The sequence below is a fragment of the Choristoneura fumiferana genome, chromosome 18, assembly GCF_025370935.1.
Source record: "Choristoneura fumiferana chromosome 18, NRCan_CFum_1, whole genome shotgun sequence".
Lineage (NCBI taxonomy): Eukaryota > Metazoa > Arthropoda > Insecta > Lepidoptera > Tortricidae > Choristoneura > Choristoneura fumiferana.
In genome coordinates, this window is record NC_133489.1 from 11,764,195 (window position 1) to 11,787,493 (window position 23,299).

Here is a 23,299-nt window from a genome sequence, read left to right on the forward strand (position 1 = left end):
ACTTTCAACTATTACAGGAATAGTAGACGAAAAAAAACTCATGCTAAACAATTAATAGGAAAGAAATGTCACTAGGACTCGATGATTCCATTTTTGTAAGTTAACTTACATTCGCACTCTCAAAAAATGTCCACGGAAAATTGTCAAGGTTCCCACCAATCTGTTTTTTTTTTATAATTTCTTACTTTTTTTTGGCAGAGTACTAACCACCAGTACCAGTAGCAGATATTTTTACCCGCGAATACAAAGTTTTTTTTTAAATATACGGCTACTTACTTTTTTTGGTAGGATTGGTAGCAACAATTTTTTGTGCGCAATCTGTCAAATTTCATAAGACCGTCAGGTTAAGCAACCTAACACTAGATTTTTTTACACTATATTATAGCAAAAATACTTGTGTTACCTCTTTGGTGGTGCAATAAAAAAAAATGTAAAACAATAAAGGATTTTCATACATTTTTAGACCCGCTTTGTGCTGGGTATTTAATGCGGTTATGATGAAATTAAAGCCTAGTTGGAAGAAAAATAAATTAACACTCATTTCTCGGTGCATTTTAGTAAGTATTTAGGTAATTAAATACACGCTACACAATACTATGAGCAAAGACGACCATGGAGATTGGCCAAGTTCTCGTATTAAAACTTAAAAAGTATCCCTTACAAGACCCGTACGTGTTCTTTGTCTCAAGTTTTGTACTCACCTCTAAGGAAGTTCCCCCCAGCAGCAACTAATATTAGTCAATTAGGTATTCAGGGCGCGCGCGGCCACCCCGCTCGCCCGCCGCGGCCGGACCGCTCCCGCTGCCACTCCGCTATGCAACGCAGCATCTTCACGCGACTTCGTTGCATCGATATTTGCTGACCGCACACTCCAATTTGACTGTTGATTGAGGATATCCTCAATCCGAAGCTGATTCGGAATTCAAAATTGCTTCAATACCTGCTACCGCGCTCATTTCCTCATAGAATTATAAGAAATAACCATTACTATAATAAACTTAATAAATAGAAAACAGAAATGGATAGCCATATTTAAAGATAACTATTATTATACTTAGGTCCATTGAGGACAACTAAGCTGATGAAAAAAAAAACTAAAAATAAAAATATGAGAGAGGTAATGGCAGAAGAACAACGACAGAGCCCCAAACGATCCCAAATTGAACATAACACTGTCTCACACACTATCTTTCTTTGTTATCTTTTTTTATCACGTAATCCATCGTAGGCCTCATCCTCGCTTTCCATCAGACGTGACTGTGGCCAAACGCATGCCTATGTTGTATAAAAAAATTACATTAATAAATTAAATTCACCATATACTCGGTCGAAAATATAAACTGAGACATGGATGCACAGAAAAACCAGAAAAGATACCAGCTACACTAGATATACTAGGTATCTAAAAGCACGACAGAACTGATTTGCAGAATCTCATTGCAAGCACTATAAAATAATTAGCGAGCAGTAGATACTTATGTTTGAATAAAAATTACACACACGTCTGTCACTACTTAGCCCTTTCCTAAAGTTAAATTAACTTTCGCTTTAAAAAGGTAGGTACATTTGCTGTTTCTCAATAGAGTTAGAATATGAATGAACCAAGTTACCTACGGATTGTAGGATTGCGAATGAAAAAATGTATAAAATTCGTATGACAACAATATGTTATCAACAGAATTTAATACGTAACGTTCAGAAAAGTTCGTACCAACTCTAACGCTAATTTATATTCAAGCGATATATATTTTTGCTATCATATCCTAAGAGCTCTTTTTAGAACACTCTTGGGTACTTCGACTTTTATCGCAGGAAATCTCTCTCCTTTCTGCATAATTCATCGCTATGAAGTTGAAACCGAAGTCGTAAAAGGAATCGCTCTATGATTTCATGTCTTTGGCGGGAAAGTTTCTACTTGTCTTTCTTTTGAATCAATCATCGATCGCCGCTTACAATCGTGTTGGGTTTACTTTAATTTGCATTAGAACATTTTACAAGAAATATTAATAAATGTGTTAATTTATGTGAGTATTATTCACGTCTCACTGTAAGAAACTAAATCTAACTGATCTAATCTAACAAATCAATATCAACCTATCTACGAACTATCTGCCTATTAGCTTCTTTTTATTGTATCAGGTCTATCAAGTAATTAAATCGAATGTGTAATGATGATCTAAGTGCCGTGAAGACGTTACAAGTATGTAGTCTGACAAAAAGATACATCACAATACAGAATCTTCAGCTAATAAATACCTTACTCCAACGAGTTTGTAATCTTAATATTGTTTATTTTGACTTGCATTTCGCTACCAAAGTTACTGCTTAACTAGTATATTCTGAACTGTGATAAAAGTGCAAGCGAACATCTAATCAAAAGCTACATCCACAAAATCCTCTGGTTATTTAGTAGGTACTCTTACTCTAATACTTATAGGGTTCTGTCAGAATTTAATCTCAATGACCAATTCAAAGGTTTCTCCTATTTGTATCGTATATACGAGTATAATGTGTAAATGTAACATTGTAACACTTTTCTCCTTGTGTTTTATTAATATCTGTGACAATAGTTGTATTTTTATACCCAGAAGTAGATGGATTGTTCTAAGAACTAAAACTGGATGCGGCAATTATTTTAACAAACTTACCATAGGTGCGATACGGGAAGTGTTTTTTCGTATGCGAATGCGACTTTGCATGGTGTTGCATACTAACTCGCGTTATTTCACTCGGTGCTGGAGGGGTTTGGCCATGTTGGAATTGGAATGTAATTGGGTATAAAAAGGTTTTTCACTTCTCATGCTCTAAAAGTAGGTCAATATAGCCTTACGAGGCGAGAGTAAAGTGAGTACTTGAGTGAGGGAGTAAAAGTAATTATTTTTTTAATTTACTTCGAGTGACTTAGATAAACTCAAACAGCCAATACTTGCTTAGTTTTTGGCAAAAAATAAGATTGCGTGTGGACCATTTTCATGACGAAAGTGTTACGTTCTTAGTCTACGTGGTTTTAGTTCCACAAAGAAGGTGGCGCCATCCTATTTATTCCAGTTTGTGTATGGACCATTTCGCCGATGCGATTTTGTTATATCTGTGTCTGGCTGGAAAAAAGTACTTACCGCGAAAACTTTGAAATTTTTGTAGAGCGTAAATCATAAACGATTAATGACTATTTGTTTCTCGCAATCGAAGTGAAAAATAGAGTTTTCACCTCGAGGCTAAAACTCAATATACTGGCTAACCACCTCGGGCATATATTGGCTTATTTTATTCCCTCGATAAAAAATATACTATAGCACACATCACTTTGGTTCTTGACTAATATTTCGTTTTTAGCATAGAAATGCTGCTTTACTAGCTATTTAAACGTGCTAGCTATTTAAACCATTGAGTACAGAGGGAACTCTGATAAATTCACTTGCTTTTAAGTTGCGCATTGTGTATTTGTGGGTGTCTGCGAGTGCAGTGCAGTCGGGAGCTCCAACTTCACAAGAAACATTTTAAAAAGAATACCGGGAACCCTTTGCCGCGATTAAAGAAATAATCTCGTTTAAAATTATCAAAAAAGCCAGTCACTTTATATTATCTTCCAATTATTTTAGTGAATTTGATTTCATATCGAAAATACAAACTGAGACATGGATGCACAGAAAAACCAGAAAAAGAGACCACCGCTGGGAATCGAACCCAGGTCCTCAGCAATCCATGCTGCGTGCTATAACCCCTACACCACCGTTGGACAGGAATCTAGACACCAATTTTTCCAATGCATACATATCTCAGGTTGCTTATTTGCTGAATTTGATTTTTTTTTATATCTGATACCTACATAGAAAGATATTTCCTTACTGTATCCATAATTTTACTATTTAAAACTACAAAGCCCTTATGCTCGCAAAATTTCCATCGCTAATTTGTGTTTATAAATTTAATTAAGGAGGTTCATCTTATTATTTTCCAATAAGAATTACTTTTGAATAATTATCATTTATTAGCCACCCGCTCGACGTAGGAGAGGAAATTCTGTCGCTTATCTTAGGGCGTTTTTTGTCAAGATATAATTTGATTATCCCGGCCCAAATTATGGTAACGAACACAAGCATCTGTCTATTTAAGCAAGCTGCTGCCGATATTAAATTCTTAAATCACGGGAATAACATTATTCTATTACACACTTAATTACAGTTTAAGTTAAAAAGCTCCCTATAAGACTAAAGTAGACATGAACGGTTAACGGCTCTCGTATCATTTATTGTAATAATTGAGTCGTTTATATTCAACAAATCCGATTTTTACCCTATTTAATGGATAGCTGGTATTATACAATAAATAAAGGCAATCTCTCCATAAAATGGACCATGTGCCTGCCTAATCCCGTAATAAATCATAACTTAGAGCGAATAATCATCATAAACCTACGACCGCGGCGCACGCGGCGACGAGCGGCGATCGGCGATCGCTCGCCTCATACATCATGTGGCGATTACATGTATCAAATAAACATTAGGTGCGCCGCCTGCCCGCCTGCCCGCGCCTTTATAACGGGCCGTAAGGCGCGCCTGCGGTTTCGCCGATAATAATAATAATACCGATTTTTTGCAATCCAATTGATTTATTATTGGATTTGCTGACGAACTTAATCGGCATGATAAACATGCACATTAGAGGTATAGTGTGGACTGCAGTGGCAATATTCAGGACAGCTATTTTTAAGATTTAAGGTACTTAACTTATTATGATCATACGATATTAATTTTGAGATTCAAAATCAGTACCTACTTTACCTACCTATTCGACCAAGCGAACGCTTGGAGTCTTTCGCTAAATTGTTAAAGTCATACGTATTTATTTACCTTTCCGCGTTTTAATATGAAACATAGTTGATCGTTTTTTATCTCAGAATATGTGTAACTATACTTATACCCATTTATCTACAAATAGTGTGAGTTCAATAGTGGTGCCTTAATATAAGTACACATCATTAAAAAGAGATAATTAAAGAATCCTAATCTAAACGTGACATGATTTCCTTAACTTAACCAGTAAGTAATGAAACTTAAGGAAAACCCAAGAAATTTGAGAAATCAAAAAGATTTGCTCGCAATAGAGAAAAGTAATTTACGGTGGTAGTATGATATGAATTTTAAATTAGCGTAGGGGTGCGATGTAGTCGCGTAGCCGCGGGCGCCGGGCGCGCTCCAGACAAACGACATCAGCGGTCGCGATTAAAAATTCGACAGGGGGACTGGCAACCACGTACCCAATGTTATCGGGGCGCGAGCGGCAGCCGCCCTGCGCGCTGCAGCGAAACTTTGCTGCGTGATATTCTCCGTGAAGAAATTCGCTATAGCATGGAATAGAACTCTTTTTATTTGCTTGCTTGCGACATGGAGAAAGCCGTGGTTGCAGGAAACTAACTTATGTCTTATGGTCCACGTACGACTGCTCGTCACCGTCCCAACAGTGGACATCTTCAGTTGTATATCATTGGCTATGGAGGTGTCAGCAGGATATCATTAGGAACTTCATAGTGTGTCTATTACGTGAATGACCGTTCCGTTTTATTTGAAGGCTAGCTGGATTTTTACTTCGAGTTACTAGGCATTTATTTTTTAAGGAACCCTTTTGAATGCAAGATAATGTGATATGATAAATAAACAGTTTAAAAACAGCTGTCTAAATCCATATTGCTATACAACCCAAAGAAAGAAATAAAGTAAGAATAACTAAAAAATTTGAATTAAAATATTAGTATTCGTTCAGAATGTAGTACACATACTTACCATAAAGCAAAACTTAAAAGAACTTCAGCCGGGTAGCGCAGGGGCTAGTAAGCGCCCCTAAAAATGCTTGCAAATTAAAAGGCACGGCGGTCACAGGGGACTCCCATTTGAGTCGGTGAGATTTGCGGAGGGTTCCGCTGCAATGGGCGCTCTCGGTAGACAAGCTACGATCAATCATTAATTACATTTAGTCACATTTACGCGCCACATGTTACTAAGCTTCAACACGATGACTAAGCCCTCTATTACCTATAAATAATGACTTGGTGGTTTTCCCTCGCGTTAGATCGACAAAGTCACTGAGATTAATCTTATAGCTTTTAATAAATATGTTAATATGTCATGCCCATATTTCATTATAAATGGTAATTAAACCGAAATTTATCAGCACTAATTCAAGCAGCGGAATTCGATCTCAAGTTTAATATACGTACCTCTCGTTTAATTATGTATACGTTTTTAACAAGATAGAACAAGACACAAAATACGTAGCCTTACTTTTATTTTGCGTTTTCGTTTCTGCCGGCCCGTCTCGATTTCTCACGTATACCTAAAAGTTGTATCAGTTATATGTATACCTAGTGCGACTCTATAGACGGTGCTTTTGTTATATGTACCTGCAACTTCATTATTCGACTATCATAAAATCAAGGATACAGCTACATAGTCTACAAAGTCTTCTCATGAAACACCATAACAAATTTATTTATTTACCTCGTTTGCTTTGTCCAGCACATACAAATATAATTTATTCTTCAAATACTACTGCAAGTTTGCCGGCGGAGCGCGCGGTGGCAAGTTATGATAGGCAAGGAGCTGCACATATAGAAACAGGAATGTTGACAGAGCGCGTGTGGAGATAAGTATCTGCTGAGTGGTCCCCTTGTGTTTTCCGATCGACGCACGCTCTGGGTTGCTATTAATTTCTGAACCTTGTCACAAAGCTAATACACACGCTGGAGCGTAATGTGGTTACATTTGCAAGTAAAATTCGTTACTATCCTCGGTTTCAAAGAGAAAGAGGGTCCGAAAATCTTTTGACAATCTCAAAACATTGTAAGTATTAGACAGTATCAGTGTTATGTTCGCTGACAAAATTGTACCTACTCGCTCATTTATTCCGGTCCGTATTAACTCGCATAAAATTCTTAATTCTATTTTTTGTTCTATATATGACAGAAATGTGTTCTTAATCGTAGTTTTTTTTCATCATAACTTTTTGTTTATAAATTATGACTACTACCAACGCAACTCATCAAGACAGTAATCATATTTTTTATGTTAATAATTTATTTAATAAAAACATACTTGAACCTCGAACTCAAGTAGAACTTTTTCAAAAAGGTTTTTTACTTATTTACCTAATGGGACTTTGGGACTATAGAACGTATTGGGCGTCATTATTAGTCTATTTCAAAGAAATCACAGCATAACAGTAAAAACAAAGCACTGTGAGATTATGAAGGTTATGGCTATGACTATGGATTATGGAAGGTGGTAGGACCTTGTGCAAGGTCCGCCCGGATTGCTACCACCATCTTGCTCGCTAATTATGCCGTGAAGCAGCAGTGCTTGCACTGTTGTGTTTCGGCGTGGAGAGTAAGACAGCCGGTGAAATTACTGGCACTGAGGTATCCCGTCTTAGGCCTCTAGGTTGGCAACGCATCTGCAATACCCCAGGTGTTGCAGATGTTTATGGGCGGTGGTGATCTCTTACCATCAGGAGACCCACTTGCTCGTTTACCATCCAGTCGAATGAAAAAAATCGGCCAAGAGCGTGTCGGACACGCCCAAAATAGGTTTCCGTAGCCATTACGAAAAAATAAGTAATATTTTTCTAAGGATTTCGTATTTTATGTGGATTCTTCCAAGTTTAGGTATATTCTATACCTTAGGCTGCTATTTAAGAGTAAAACTACTAATAATTCTCAAGAAAACTTAGCCGTTATAGCTGTTTTCCTTGAAAATTTGATATACTTACTACCATCCTGAATTATTTCAAATTTTTCCACACACTGGTTTAGATTTGAGGGGGGGGGACGCTTGATTTTAATGAAATATTGCACTTTAAAGTTGAATATGTTGCAAATAGATCCCTGAATTGAAAAACCGTTTTTGCGACCCCCTAATGATTTTAAAAGACCTATCCAACGATACCCCACACTATAAAGTTGGATGAGAAAAAAAAACACCCCCACTTTACCTCTATGGGAGGTACACTAAAAAAAATATTTTTGAAATTTTTATTGTACCATTTTGTCGGCATAGTTTACATACATATTCGTGCAAAATTACAGCTTTCTAGCATTGATAGTCCCTGAGTAAAGCCGCGGACGAACAGACAGACAGACAGACAGACATGGCGAAACTGTAAGGGTTCCGTTTTTGCCATTTTGGCTCCGGAACCCTAAATGTGAAAAAAAATGATTCGATACGAAATAAGTTTTAGGTAAAAAAAACATTTTTAATACAAGCTTTTTTTTCGCTGGCTGTACTTTTTGTTGACTGTACTTGTATTGTCACCCAAACTATATTTGCATACCAAATTTCAAGTCGATTCTATTAACCGTTGAAGAGTTCCGTCCTGTAAAGACGATCCTGGCCGGACTACCAGGATGCCACTACCAGATTATTGTATTGTCACGCAATTTACGTAAGTACACCAAATTTCAAGTCAATCCGACGAATGGAAGTTGGTCGAATTTAACTTGCAAGATCTGATTACAGACAGACAGACAGACAGACGACAACGGGACAGGTGAAACTAAGGGGCTGTTTCACCATCCATTGATTAGCGTTAACCGACGGTTAAATGTGATGCCGTCTCCGTCTATTCGAACAAAACAAATAGAGACGACATCACACCTAAGCGCCAGTTAACACTAATCAATGGATGGTGAAACAGCCCCTAAAAGCTTGTAAAATACTTCGTACGTTTGAGCTCTCCTTAGTCGGATAAAAGAGGGTTTTTAAATTGGCTTACCTATTTCAAAACATAAAAAAAAATGTTATATTGCCCAATAATATAATAACATAGAATCATGATATCATAAATTGATCTCACTCAAATCCCTTGTATTATTTGGGCCAGGCAGAGCGATGTGTAGAGATTTCTTGCAAGAAATGCGAATAAAGCAAGGTAAACTTTGTCTTCACCTTGCCAATAACAACTGCGCGTCCCTAAAAATGTAAAGTGAGGGGAGACGTTAATAAAAATTCCACGCTGAAACAACAAATTAAACGAAGCCGAGCCACTCGAAAAGCCATAAGTACTCATCTCAATTGCCGCCGATAAGAAATCCTTGGCAATGTATTCCAAGCACGTTTCAGCTCACGGTTTTTTCTCGCTATGCTACTGCGGCGTTTAAAACGAATTGACTCTTAAATTCTTCAGAATGAAATGTTGTCGGAGTTTTATTAAATCGAGTGTAACCATTCCTGACATTACGCAAATGGCGGGTCCTCCCCTACATCTGTCGCGGGGATGCACCCCCTTAATAAGTGTTAACGCTCGCCGGCTGCGAGGAGCACGCCGCTACTGCGCCGCCGACTGCCGGCTGCGGCTCAAGCTAAATCTCTACAAATTCTTGATACAAATTAATGCCACGGGAGGACTCCGTGAACGTCTCTTGTAATTTCATTTTGCGTAACACTGCGCCCCCTATGAAACTCACGACTAAGAATAAACAGCAATTCAAGTGCGTGGGTGAAAGTTACTCTAACGCGCTAAATACTGAGATTATAGCTTTATATTCTGATGAAAACACCAGAGAAGTGAATGTATTACTACATTGCGTAAATTAGACTTGTGTTCGTTAATGTAATCATGAAAGAACAGTTATGAGTGTGCTTAAGGTGTCAAATATTCCACTGATACACATTCGTGTGGGATTTTCTTCGTGAGTTCCTTAAAAGACGTAGACGTCCTGAATTCAAATTGTTCGGTGACCAAAGCATAAGCGGATTATTAATACATCCTAAAATCAAAATCAATTGTTATAGCTTTGAATTCTTAATTCGTTTGATAAATTTCTAATAATGCGATTTTTCGCAACTTATTAAAAAGTGCGAAAAAACATCACACTCACTTTCCGAAAGTAAGTGCTCGTATTATGTTGCACAAATGATTCATGTCCGGCGTGTGCCTACAAAGTCTACAAAAATGACATATTGCTTTATACAGAGATATTAGGTACATCAAAACCATCCAACAAATTGTACCACATTACAATTTTTCAGCCCATTAACCTTGGACAATAACACGACAGCACAGTAGAATAGACGAGTAAAATAAACGCGGCGAGCGAAATAGTTCGGAACCGGTATCATCGTTGCAAATGTAAATGAACAATTAAAGCGTTTGCAGAGGCCAGGGACAATGATGATAATTATTTTAGTTCGGTGTCGGCGCGGCTGTCAGTCGGCCCGCGCGCCCGCTGGAATGCTCCTCGGACCCCTGCTCCGTCGCCATTAAACTGCGACACTTCTGCTATTCGTAAATTATTATCAGCCCACGTTTTCATTACTCGGCCGCCAAACAAAGGAACTCTCTAGATCTACGTACTGATTTAGCTTGAATCCGACTGCGCCTTCGCCTCCCCATTGTTCAACTAAAATCGTGACTCATATTAGGCCCGAGGTGAAATTTTGATTAATTCGTTATACTATTCTCGGTTATCGGTAATTCCAGTCGAGAAACTTCGATGAAAGGACGTCGGTGGCTTTAAAATAATTGCATTGGAATAGTTTCGCATGCCACTGCGCTCTGCAATATGAATGTGAAACAAGCTAAAAGCTTTCTACGTCAGAACGGTGAATAAATAAACGATATGTGAAACTACGTGCATTTCTGCTGTTTTTAAGGTTCCGTACCCGAAGTGTGACCAAAAGAACCAATTACTGTCACTTAGTTGTCCGTCTGTCTGTCTGTCGCAGGGTGGTATCTCAAGAACTGTAATAGACAGACAGACAGCTGTACAAATAATATTGTAATCACTACAAAAACAAACATAAAAATAAAATGAATAAAAAATTACGAATGATCGCCAAACAACTTACTCTTTATTATTTGTTGATATGCAGTATATTGATCTGTATTATAATACCAAGTTTAAGATTTGTGTTTGTATGTTTAACCATTACAGAGATAGAACGAAAACATGTTGTTCGTGTGTCTGTTTTTACTGTAAATCGGCTGGATGCCTTTGGATGAAATTTGGTGCCCGGATAATTTTCCTTATCAAATAGTAGATTGTACAACAAGAGCATAAAACGAGCCATTTTACCCGAGACGTTCAAATAGCCCCCCGAGCCGGTACGGCGAGGGTAGATAGACACGTCAAGGGGAAAATGGATTTAATGCTCGAGTTTTACTCTCTGCTTTTCACTTCGATGACAAGGAAATGAAATAGCAACAGTGGAAAAAGTTGTTCACTTACTATGTACCTTTTATTGTTCACGCATTACTATTATAATTATATTTTTTAGTTTTATTAATCCATTTTGATTAATTTGATTAATTTCTAGTTTTACATAAATTAAAATTATTAAAAAAAAATATGTAGAAACTTCTTTGTTTGTGGCTGTTTACACCTAATTGCCTTGTTCTTAGAAGAAGATTTCACTTTATGCACTAGAGCATAAAAATACATTTTATGTCACCTAGATCCAGCATAAATTCCAACTTAACGAGCATGAGAAGTAAAAAATATTTTTGTCACCCTTCACCAATAAATAAAAAATTGTGATAATAAGACTTACTCTGAAAAAAAAAAGACAAAGCACATCACGAAATATATGTTACAAATAAAAATAAAAATAAACATTTCAACGTACGCTTAAAATGCAGCAAATGTGAAGCGAGGAATGCTCGTCGATTAAATATTTTTATTTATATGGTGTATCACCAAATTCATCACCAATTACGCACTCGTTAATTAAATGCCATTGATTCAAAGCTCATTTGTGAAGAGCTTCGGATGCCTACATATCAGTGGTCGCGCGAGAGTTGTACGGAATGAAAATGGATCGTGTCGAATAGCAGAGGAATGCTTTCGGCTCGAATAATTCAGTTAAACGAGTAATTTATGACTAGCCAAATTACTGACATCGCCACGACTGGCCATCAGCCGCGTTAACAACGATGCGCTTCTGCATTATTAGATGCAACTGCAATGCTATTGAGTGCCACTATGTTCGCCACATCACACTTATTTAACTAAGATACGACGGGACATGCGCTTTAGTCGAGGGTGATCTGTAGCAATATTTACTAGATAGTTGCATATTTTTAAGAAGTTTTGAATAATTTGTGCGAATATAAAATCAGTCAAACAAAACAAATTAACCCAATTTTACGTCTATAGGAGGTAGGTACATACAATAAAAAAATATTTTTCTTACATTTTACAATACAGTACACTTTTAGTCAAAATACCACAAACGGGACTTATCACGCTAAAAGCTTGGCAGTCTACTCGTGACCACGGCCACTGTAATGTGGTTAAATGTCGAGGTACCGTAAACTGCTTCAACTTTGCCCTCTGGCCCCAACATTGCCTTATTCGATTTAGAGTAGATAACTTAGCACTCTTATAGGTTTTAAACTTTAATCTACACGGGAATTATTATTACGGGGGGATAAAAGTTTAAAAACCTAGAAGGGTGCTGGTTATGGACTCTAAATCGAATCAGGCAATGTTGGGGCCAGAGGGCAAAGTTGAAGCAGTTTACGGTAAATATTACTCGTGTGTTTTAGTGTGGTAAGTCCCTTTTGTGGTATTTTAACTATGAGTGAAAATCACGAAAGTTTAAAACACTACACTTTGACGGTATAATCTTTTTTTTTTAAGTAGCCTGTACCTATAGCGTCACACTGCTGGGCAAAGACTTCAGAACTTCCATTCTGACGCAATGTCAGGCCATAATCTACATATTCCATACAAGACTACAGCATTCTAGTACCAATAATAGCCTCTGAGTTAAGCCGCAGACGGCCTGACAGACGGACAGACAGACATGGCGAAACTATTACGAGTATTATTATTCGATTTTTCTATTTAAGCTACGGAACCTTAAAAATCAGTCGTACTGTCAAGGACTTTAATTCATGAGCCATCATAGAACCATTTCACAGTAAACGTCATAGTGACATCGCATTAATTAATGCTTCCATTGTGGCTCATGAATTAAAGTCCTTGACCGTATAAAACAATGAAGTTTCTTTGACGAGGTACAAGAATCGTGATTGAAAGAGTTTTTAGTCAAAATAAATTTAGTTTAGTTTGAGTTTTTACTGGAAAGTGACAGGTGATAGTTTTATATAAAAAAATATTATTGTAGCAAGACGTTTTATTCTCTTTCTATTAACATGCTATTAACTGGTCTGTTCAATACTTTCTACAACTTATAATGAAAGAGAACTAAACTATACCAAAGAAGTCAGATATTTAAAAAAAAAAAAAAAAAAAATACAAAATAATTTATTTGACCAAAAGAGATAACAGTATATACAACTTAGTAATCCGTCAGAGGCCAAACTAGGCTAAGCCTGTATCTTGGCCCTCTGCGAGTGCGGTTGACAAAAGTAGGCAGATAAGAAAATCATAATTAATATTATATTTTGTACACAATTTTATCGTTTTTAATATTACTACAAGTAGACCAAAGTTGTACCAGTAGACCAAAAGGATACAAATGATAAAAAAAAAAAAAAAAAAAAAAAAAAAAAAAAAGGAGTATGATTTTGTCGATCACCTAATAAATGCATTGTCGGTGACCTAATAAATAATATTTGTTCCTAATTATAGTGTCACCTAAATTGAATCACCAAATAATATAAAAATATTTACCTAAAAATTTGTTTTTAATGACTGAAAAATAATATTAATTATCAAATTACGTGGCAGTCATGCGGTTGTCCCTTTCTCTGGCTTTAGGTATATTTCGTATTAGTATGATGGTAATGATGATGATGATAATGATGATGATGATGATTGATGGTGATGGTGTTGATGATGGATGGTAATGGTGATTGGTGGTAATGATGATGAGGGTAATACTGATGATGACGGATGGCAATTTGAACAAATTTAAAATAACGAAGTTTCATGGCGTAAGTATTAGCAAAAATGGTCGGTTCTGGCACTTCGCCGGCCGCTACAGCGGAACGCTCACTTCGCACGCTCGGCTCGCGCTGCGGGCCATAGTTCTACCTAACACTCCTCCTCGCTTCGCTCGCCGTCGTACTTAACCAGACCTGTAGTACCTAGTTATTCTTGTTAATTTTAGTTTGAAACTTCTCTTAAGATGCCAATGTTAAAAAAAATAAAGATTTGTTTTATGCGGAAACATATTATTTCTATAAAAAGCGGTATTTTCAGTCCACTGAACATGAAACAATAAATGAATAAAAAACATTCTGACTAGTCAAAAAAATATTCACTCTTTTTTGTGTCACCCCACACATGAATAAATCCTTTATATTGTAGAAATTGTTTTATTATGTTCTTTTCAGTTATACCTTCGAGCTCCGAAGTTCACACTGCCCACACCTACACATAGTTATTTATAGCGCTCATAAGTACATTTGCTTTACTTTTAACTAAAGGTGAAATTCAAAAATATAATGGACCTTATTTACCTACCTACTCTTATCTTGAGGCTAACAACGTACCCGTAATTCTACTTATATTGTGGATGTCCGTGGGCGGTGATTGCTTTCTACCAGGTGGATGAAGACCAAAAAGATCATACATTTGTATGGATAATTTTCATGTCACAATTGAAAAGTTAATGGAAATTAAAACTATGTGCTAACGCAGCTTTAACGGTTTGCAACTTTTTGGTCTTCACCCAGGTAACGCCTGCGCGTTTTTTTTATTCTGGGAGGGATTAAACGTTTACTGCCTTTATATATAACGAGGGACTAAATAAAGCTATAATAAACCCGAGGTCGCTGAGCTGGGGCGGCTAAAAAAGTCCCAGGAGTTTATGGCTTTTAGTCTTGAGATGAAACTATACTTTTCACTTCAGATGCGAGAAACCTAATAATTCAGTCGCATAAGCAATTTAATTGATTTACTTTAGAATGAGAGATAAGGATAATAAACCTATTTATAATGCATCGACGATGACATGTCAACGTTGATAACATTTGACACATATTCGAGCTGCACATGTTTTATTTGCGTTTTGTGTTAGAAAATGGATAACATACCTACATACTAACATATCCACATCCCGCACTAGTACTTTATTTACATATGCTCGTAACTACTTATTCGATAATGTTTTTTTTGACATGACGCACAAAGATTACGCAAATATTTTTAGTTGTGTATGCAGCGGGTTCTAGTGTACCGTGTGTAGAGGTGTACCTCCGCGAAAAGTAAAAAAAAAACGAAGAAAAATATAATGTTTTTTTACATAATGAAGTATTAGGAAATGATGCGGGTTAAAAATATGTATTTTGTAGCCTATTGTATTATTGTCAAATATTATTTTGTTTGGTAAATCTAACTTGAACAGTTTACAAAATATGCCACTTTCAATGATACGCTGATGATCTTCCATTATCCTGAATAACTCGAAATCAAAAGAAGATCGAGGACTGATATTAAGCATGAAGTGTTCTTAGGACTTGCCAGTACACCACCTGAAAGAATGACCAGATCCGTCGTTGGGGGCACTTCTAGTTCGCTTAGCCTGCTAGACCCATGGAGAACTGTAATTTCTATATTTTGTCCACATAAAATCGTTTTTGAGTTAGTGTGCGTAGAGCGCGCAGCACTGAGCTGAAATTTATTTGTAAATAGTTACTTACTATAAAAATAAATAAATATCATGGGACACCAATTGACCTAGTCCCAAATTAAGCAAAGCTTTTACTATGGATACTAGTTAGGCAACGGATAAACATACTTATATAGATAAATACATACTTAAATACATATTAAACATCCAAGACCCGAGAACAAACATTCGTATTGTTCATACAAATATCTGCCCCGGCCGGGAATCGAACCCGGGACCTTAAGCTTCGTAGTCAGGTTCTCTAACCACTTGGCCATCCCGGTCGTCCATATACATAATTACCTAAATACTTGTATGCCAAATTTGAAGTCTCTAATGACTATAAATACAGAGATAGAGTCACTTCAAAGTTACAATGTAAATCCCTTTTATTCTATATCTCGTAGGAGTGGGAGCTAAGGTAAACCCCTTCATAATACTCCTCTACGACCCTCACAGAATATCTTTGTCAAATGTCAAGTTTCTAAATCTAGTGGTTTTTGAGATAGAATGCGGAAAGAGCACATTGCTAGCCAGACATAACCATAGCATGATTATGATATGATTAGCATAGAATGATATGTTTTGGTAAAATAATAAATCACTAGAGCCAGAAACTTAACATTTGGCAAAAGAAGAACTACGTCAAAATACTTTTTCGTAGATTACTAGAATCGTGCTTATTTTTTTTTCTCACAATCTAGTGAAAATTTGCGTTTACTCTTTAAAGCTATACAAGTAAATACCCTGGATTATCCAACTTTCTTACCTGCTACATATTTAAATAGTATAATATGTAGTATAGTAATCTATAAATAAAAAATAAAATGTATTTAAAATTACATTGAGTGCAATAGGTACTTGCAACGATCATCATAATTACCTGTAGTATTTATTAGCCAGGCGCAAAGGGTAGAAATACAACGACAATCCAAATCACTAAGATCGCATATTACATTACAAGTACTATTATGTAATAAGTACGCTTTTGATACATTTATGCACACTTCATCGATAAGTTTAACATCCGTCGGCAAAACAAATCCCAGAGAGTTACCCTTTACAGATAGTTTTTATTTATATTCTAATTTAATTCATGGTAAAAGAGCATGTCTCATTGAATATTTCGTCAATGTGAAAGTTTGAAAGTGCCTAAAGCATACCTTTCCCGCGCGGCCCCGATGGAAACCATTTAATCATAATAAGTGGAGTGGATTTAAAACTTCCGCGGACCTAAGGCGGCTTGGATTAACTTACAATCCCTTGCATGATTTATACACAATTCTTAGAAACGGTACGACGGAAATCACGTCGTCGAATACAATTTTCTGAGCTTAGATTCGTAACGATTATTCACAAACATGATTAACAATTATTTTTCTTCACTTATTTCTTTTTCTCACTGTGATATTTTCTAACTAACAACTAACTTTTTGGTCCATGGCCTCAGGGAATGTGTTTGTGCGGTACCTTAAATACTACACTACATCAGTGGGGTGTCATATAAAGTCGATGCCAGTAGGTTGTATTTAGAACCTTTTTTTACAAGCTTTTATTTTATTTCACCTGTTCCGTTGTTTGTCTGTTTGTCTGTAATTAAATCTTGCAAGTTACAATACAATCAACAAAAGTACTGTCATTAAAAAAAAAGCTTTTATTAAAAATTAAATTTTTGCCAAAAACATTTACGTAACAGCTAGCAGTGAAGGCAAGTACGGCAAAGGTAGTATTAGTCAAGGTCAAAGATATCTTTACACTTTTGTACCTTGTCACTGTATGCCATCTGTCAATTTTATACAAAAGTTCAAACATCAAGTACCTAACAGCGACGAAGTGGTAAAATGTAAAAAGACATAACGGACTCGCGTTTCTCTCACTCTCTAGGTTTCATTAACATACCTAGTACAGCTGACAAGTTATTCATTCTCGTTGTTTGTAGGTACAGTCAATTGGAAAGACAACACGGTCAATGTTACAAAAATATGTATACACGTACACACCTATCAAAACACATTGAACACGTATTTTTTCATTTGTCAAATTAACAAAAAATTATGAAGATATAGGAAGTTAAAGTTTCGCGTGACGTACACCGTGCGACACAGCGTTACCTCCCGGACTTTGACGCGCTTCAACATTTTCATTTTTTGTTTGCCTTACAAATGAAAAAATACGTGTTCAATGTGTTTTGATAGGTAATCTAACTGACGTACTAATAAGGAATATTACGCCAACCTCTGCGCAGGGGCGACACTAACGCAAACCGACATGTCAACGTCAGTTCTCTGTATGTTCTTTGTTTCGCTGATTTAGTGCCCTTAGTGTAAGTTTTGGCTTACAAAATACGTCTCGATCGCGTTCGCGTTAAAATCTCAATTTGTATGGAAACACGAACATCGCAAACGTTCCGCTAGAGGCGCTGTTCATGTTTCTATATAAATTGAGATTTTAACGCGAACGCAATCGAGACATATTTTGTAACCGAAAACTTACACTAGGGGTACAGGGGTGGAATTTTAGAAAACGTTAAAGTACTGCGCGTTTCTTTTATCTATATGATCTATTTTAATATTCTTAATTGTCGATGAGAGACACATTGTAGCTCTCTATTATTGAAAGAATTTAGAAAATCTGGCCCGAAATTGAATTCACTTATTTTTATTCTGCGGAAAGTTTTCATTTTTTTAAAGTAGCCTATGTCAATCAAGGATAGTGTATCTTTTTATTGGTAAAAGAATTATTTAAATCTTAGTAGTTTCAGAGATTACCCCCAACAAACAAAGAAACAAACAAAGGTGAGATATTTTCCTATTCCATGGGATTTTCTAAGAATCTTTCCCTAGTGCACCTCTGTATTACTTTAGGTCCAGATCTATGCCAAATTTCACACTGTAGCATGCTGAAACGGTTGTGTTGCTCTAAAAAAATGAGCTCAGGTTGAGTTCGAAAAGCATCAGTGTAATATGGTGGTGGTGATAGATGGATTTGTGTGATTTGTGTGTGTTCTTACAGTGTGGAGGTGGAGGTACTGCATGAACACACATTTTTCATGCATAAAAGTAAATTAAATCATAAAGATCGCAGGTGAGAAAAGTAATTGTGTCAGTTCGTTGAACGTATATATAGAATTTCGTATCCATGCTAAGTCTCTAATATTTATATTAAAATTACGGAGTTAAGGCCACTTTGAAGCAAAAATATAAATCCCATTTATTCCCTATCCCGTAGGAATTTAGATAAATCCTGAAAATAGTTTTTAGCTGTTAGTATTACCTACTTGCATGCAAAATTTGAAGTCTCTAGTAATTATAGTTACGGAAATATTGCAAATCCCATTTATTCACTATCCCGGGGAATTCCAAAAAATTCTGAAAAGCGTTTTTTTAGCTGTTACCTACTTATTACCTACTTGTGTGCCAAATTTGTTTGGTTTGGGCTGCGCTGTGCGTTGATCTATAAGTCAGTCAGTCAGTCAATCAGTCAGTCAGTCAGTTAGTCAGTTTCTTCTTCTTATATATATATATATAATTTTTTTACCCAGGTATCTATTGAATTACATTTTTTTGTTTCTTGTATCTGTGGTTTGTTTTTAATCCGAGACATACGAGATACCTATTAAAATGACGTTTCATGTGTTAGGTACATGTTTTTGCGTCTCATAAATAGTGATGTGCCGCAACTTTACTGGTTATTACCGAAAGATTTTGTAGGTACCTACCTATGTTATATGCATAAAATATTAAGATATGAACGGATCCGTTACGTACTAACATGTAGGACACTTAGGAAATTCTAGAAAAGGTAATATGGGTCTAATAAAAATGCGACCGTTTTGGAGATATTTCTACTTTTTATAGATGTTGATATTTAAGTTACAATTTCATTCTTAGTACGATCCCCCTCAATGCTTACCATAAAAACGCACATACCATAACACGAGAAAACGCACTGAACATATCCGATCACAATACGAGTAAAGTAACGAATGACGATATAAAATATAATGATGATATAAAAATAAGAATTGTAATTTATGACATTTTGCATGCCAGGTGATGGTGAAATATGTGAACCAATATTGTCTTTTAAATAACACCTCTTGTACCATATTTCAAGCGAAATAAAGTTATTTGTATTTGTATTTGTATTTGTATTTGACGTTGTGTAATATCTGTAGGGCTACTACGAAAATCGTAAATCGAAATTCGTATCGTATCGTCTTTCTCACTCTCGTATGAAATAATATTTGCGTCAGCGGGCCGGTACGATACGAACTTCGAATTTCGAATTTCGTAGTAGCCCAACAAAAAAATGCTGCCAGAAAAGTAAGTTAGGTTAGGTTAGAACTGCGACCCCAACAAAAATACATCGCTACCAGGCAAGTAGGTTAGGTTAGAACTGCGATTCCAACAAAAAAATATCGCTACCAGGACAGTAGGTTAGGTTAGAACTGCGACCCCAACAAAAATAAATTGCTACCAGGCAAGTAGGTTAGGTTAGGTTAGGTTAGAACTGCGACCCTAACAAAAATAAATCGCTAATAGAAAAGTACATATCAACTGCGACTTCAAAAAATCATTGAAGTTGTGAAATGATAAATATTAAAATAATATTCTAAGATGTAACATTTCAACATTTAAAAAAGTATGAAATAATAAAATATGAAATGAATATCTGCCAAATAAACAATCTCTTAAATTATTTCCAGAAATTAAAAATCGGTGAATTAAAAATACTCATTCTAATCATTCCAGGTAATGAATATTCGACGAAATGAAAAAATATGAAACTTTGACTTTTAAATGATATTCAATTAAAAGTATGTCGACATTTCAAGGGTAAACCCAGAAATAGACCATAGTTCCAGATACTTTATGTATGCCCTAAGTAAACAAAGTTAATTTGTGAAATAATTAAGATTTGTAGAAACTTCTAATTCAGTACATCAGATTATATTAATACGATAAAAAAATCTTACACCAAAAGTTTCGACCAAATAAAGTATATGAAATCTTTTATACGATGACTGAAACCGAATCGCTCCTCAGATTACGTACATAAGAAGGTGTTGTTCTATTTCGTCTCCGCCCACCAAGATTAATAAAATAATGCAAAGATATATACGTATTAAACCCGATGATATTGCATAAAAATAATACATACGCACATATTTTTTTTATTCTTATTTCATAAAATAACTCACTCTTAAGCCACAACCTAGGTACCTAACCCAACCAACACAAAAAAACTGCGTTTATTGTCATGTCAAAAGTGAATATTTTAAAAACGGGTCAGCTTTTTATTAAAACTTAGCTAAAACCATTTAAGTACTAAATTATGTTTTCTCTCCATTAAATAAAATGCATTGCAATTGGTACTTTTAGGGAGCTACACACAAAGCGGTCAAACATAACATCCCTTTTTGTGCATCGGGGGTTGAAAGTAATGAACTGATTTGATATAAAATACCTAGTATATGTTTTTAAATTATTGATTCCATTATTTATTTAGTTACGTACATACTAGTACTAATTAGTACTAAATCTACCTCAAGAAGTAAATATTGGAAAGACATCCTATCTACCTTCTAAAATGTCTAAGTTTTCATTCAGTACTTATCCTTAGTACACAGTCAATAAAAATTGGTATTTATTCTAAAAACTAACAAGCACCGTTAAAATAACGTCAAGTCATCATCATTTAGATAGGTATGAGAGTTTTATCTACTCTTGTCAGTGAATTATTTAATTGCCATTATCACATTCTTTGCCAACCTATTGACTTCTAGATAGGAATGACCTGGCGCCAAGGTTTAACGTAATAATTTAAGCTCAATCTAAAATCAAGACACTTGAAAAAAACTATTGTGTAAAATTAATTGCTCATCAATTTCGGCTTTTTATCCCAATAGTTTTTACAAGTATCTTCTTTCCCCAATTAATCTCAAAAACTCTTCATTAGTTTAGCTTTCCGTCCAACTTATTCTCCTCATTCTCATCCAGCATCATTATGTCTAAAGTTTCCAGCATATCCTTATACTTAGAAATATTTATCGTAAAGAACAAATCAGCAAGCAGCTAGCTAATCGCTTTGTACCTACTACAGCTAGTTTATTTACTGTAAACATAGGTATCTTATTGCCGACTCTCTGTCATATTTATCATGCCACCTACATGGTTACTACCGCCTATTTTGGTACCTAGTCGTACGTAGAATTGTAGAGTCTTTATTAAACTGAAATGATTTGTATAATCAGTATCGCCTTTTTACTTTTTTTCGGCCATGTTTGACTTCCAGTGAATACCTACCTTTTTATTACCTTACTACTTTTTCAATATAAGTATTAGGTATTTTATGTAAATTATACCTCACATCACGACTAAATTCTATTCTATTCGATTAGCCCTTATAGTAACACTTACAACATAAAGTATCTGCTCCTTAGATTAGCGCACCAAGTTTTATATTCTGGCCCTTGAGATACCATGGCAGATGCGAAGCAGTCGTCACACAAATGCTGGGCTTGTACATACCCCATACTCCTCTATTGACCACTTACGTTACATTCAGTGCAACCGTCACTACCGACAAAACTGTCTTTTTATCTTAATCCTAACAAGTAGCCTAACTTGTAAATACCTGAATTAGTAAGTGTGTTATCTCCAAGCCCAGTGGAGGTGTCAACGTCAGCGTGCGCAGCGACGGCTGCGAGCAGCGCGCAAGCCCACGCGCACCGCGTTACACGCGCCCGCACGCGCCCGCGCAGCACCATAGCGTGCCCGCGACAACCCATTTCACATCACCAAACGCCCGGACTGTTCACCAACATCAATTTCCAAAGTTTTAATCAAAGTTTCAAACTCTTTAAAAACTAAAACTATTATTTACAAAGCTTCGTACGATCAAAAGTTAGGGGTAGGTAACTACAAAGTGTCATAAGCATGTGTTTGTTCGGTGCGCTCGCGCTCGTTCGCGTCGGGCTGTGCGGAGCGTCTGCCGAGCGGCGCGGCGGTGCGGAGGCGATGGGGTCGCGACAGCACTGTCCGCGACGCATCGCGGCCGCGACCGGCTCCTCCGGAGTCCCGGCATGTCGCGCCAGACGTCGAGGAGGGCCGCTGCGCGCGCACCGCCGCCGCCAACCAATAGCGCCTCGGGGGAGGGCCCGCGCGTAAGACGCACGGAAGTATATGCGGAGGCCTATGTACCGACAGACGATAGCGGACAGGTGGTTTCGCGGCCGTAATTAGGCTCCTGATAACTTATTGCGACGTAAATATATCTGCCCTGACGATTAAGATAGCGCCCAAAACGCGCTTCCGGATTTACGAGTGCGGATAAAATATCAAACACCATGGTTACCATTACGGCCCAGAGGCAACGCGTGTTATCAGAACACAAACGACATGTTAGGTACTTAAAAATAGCAGTGTATTTTATTTCTGCGCCATGAAACGAAAATCAATAATAAGCTGTCAATTTTGTAATTAAGTAACCAGTTTTAGTTTTGTAACTGAGGGACCTGTTACATCTCCGTATTTTTTATGTATTTTTTCCTTAATTTTATACTGTTAATTATAGATGTATTTTCATCATCATCATCCCAGCCTATTTACGTCCCACAGCTGGGCACAGGCCTCCTCACAGAGTGCTTGGGCCATAGTTCCCACGCGGGCCCAGTGCGGATATGCTTGTGCGGATATATTATGTTTTTTTATTTGTAATTATTT

At 36.5% G+C, this 23,299-nt stretch overlaps 1 protein-coding gene across 1 annotated transcript in view; it reads right to left on the reverse strand.

The window, feature by feature from the left end:
- LOC141438012 (lachesin-like) overlaps positions 1-22,644 on the reverse strand; it is a 101,275-nt gene extending 78,631 nt beyond the window's left edge. Inside the window, exon 1 of the mRNA XM_074101633.1 lies at positions 22,212-22,644. Coding sequence (XP_073957734.1) covers positions 22,212-22,365 — 154 coding nt within the window. The 5' untranslated portion in view covers positions 22,366-22,644. The remainder of the gene's footprint in view (positions 1-22,211) is intronic.
- Between the last annotated feature and the right edge of the window lie 655 nt (positions 22,645-23,299).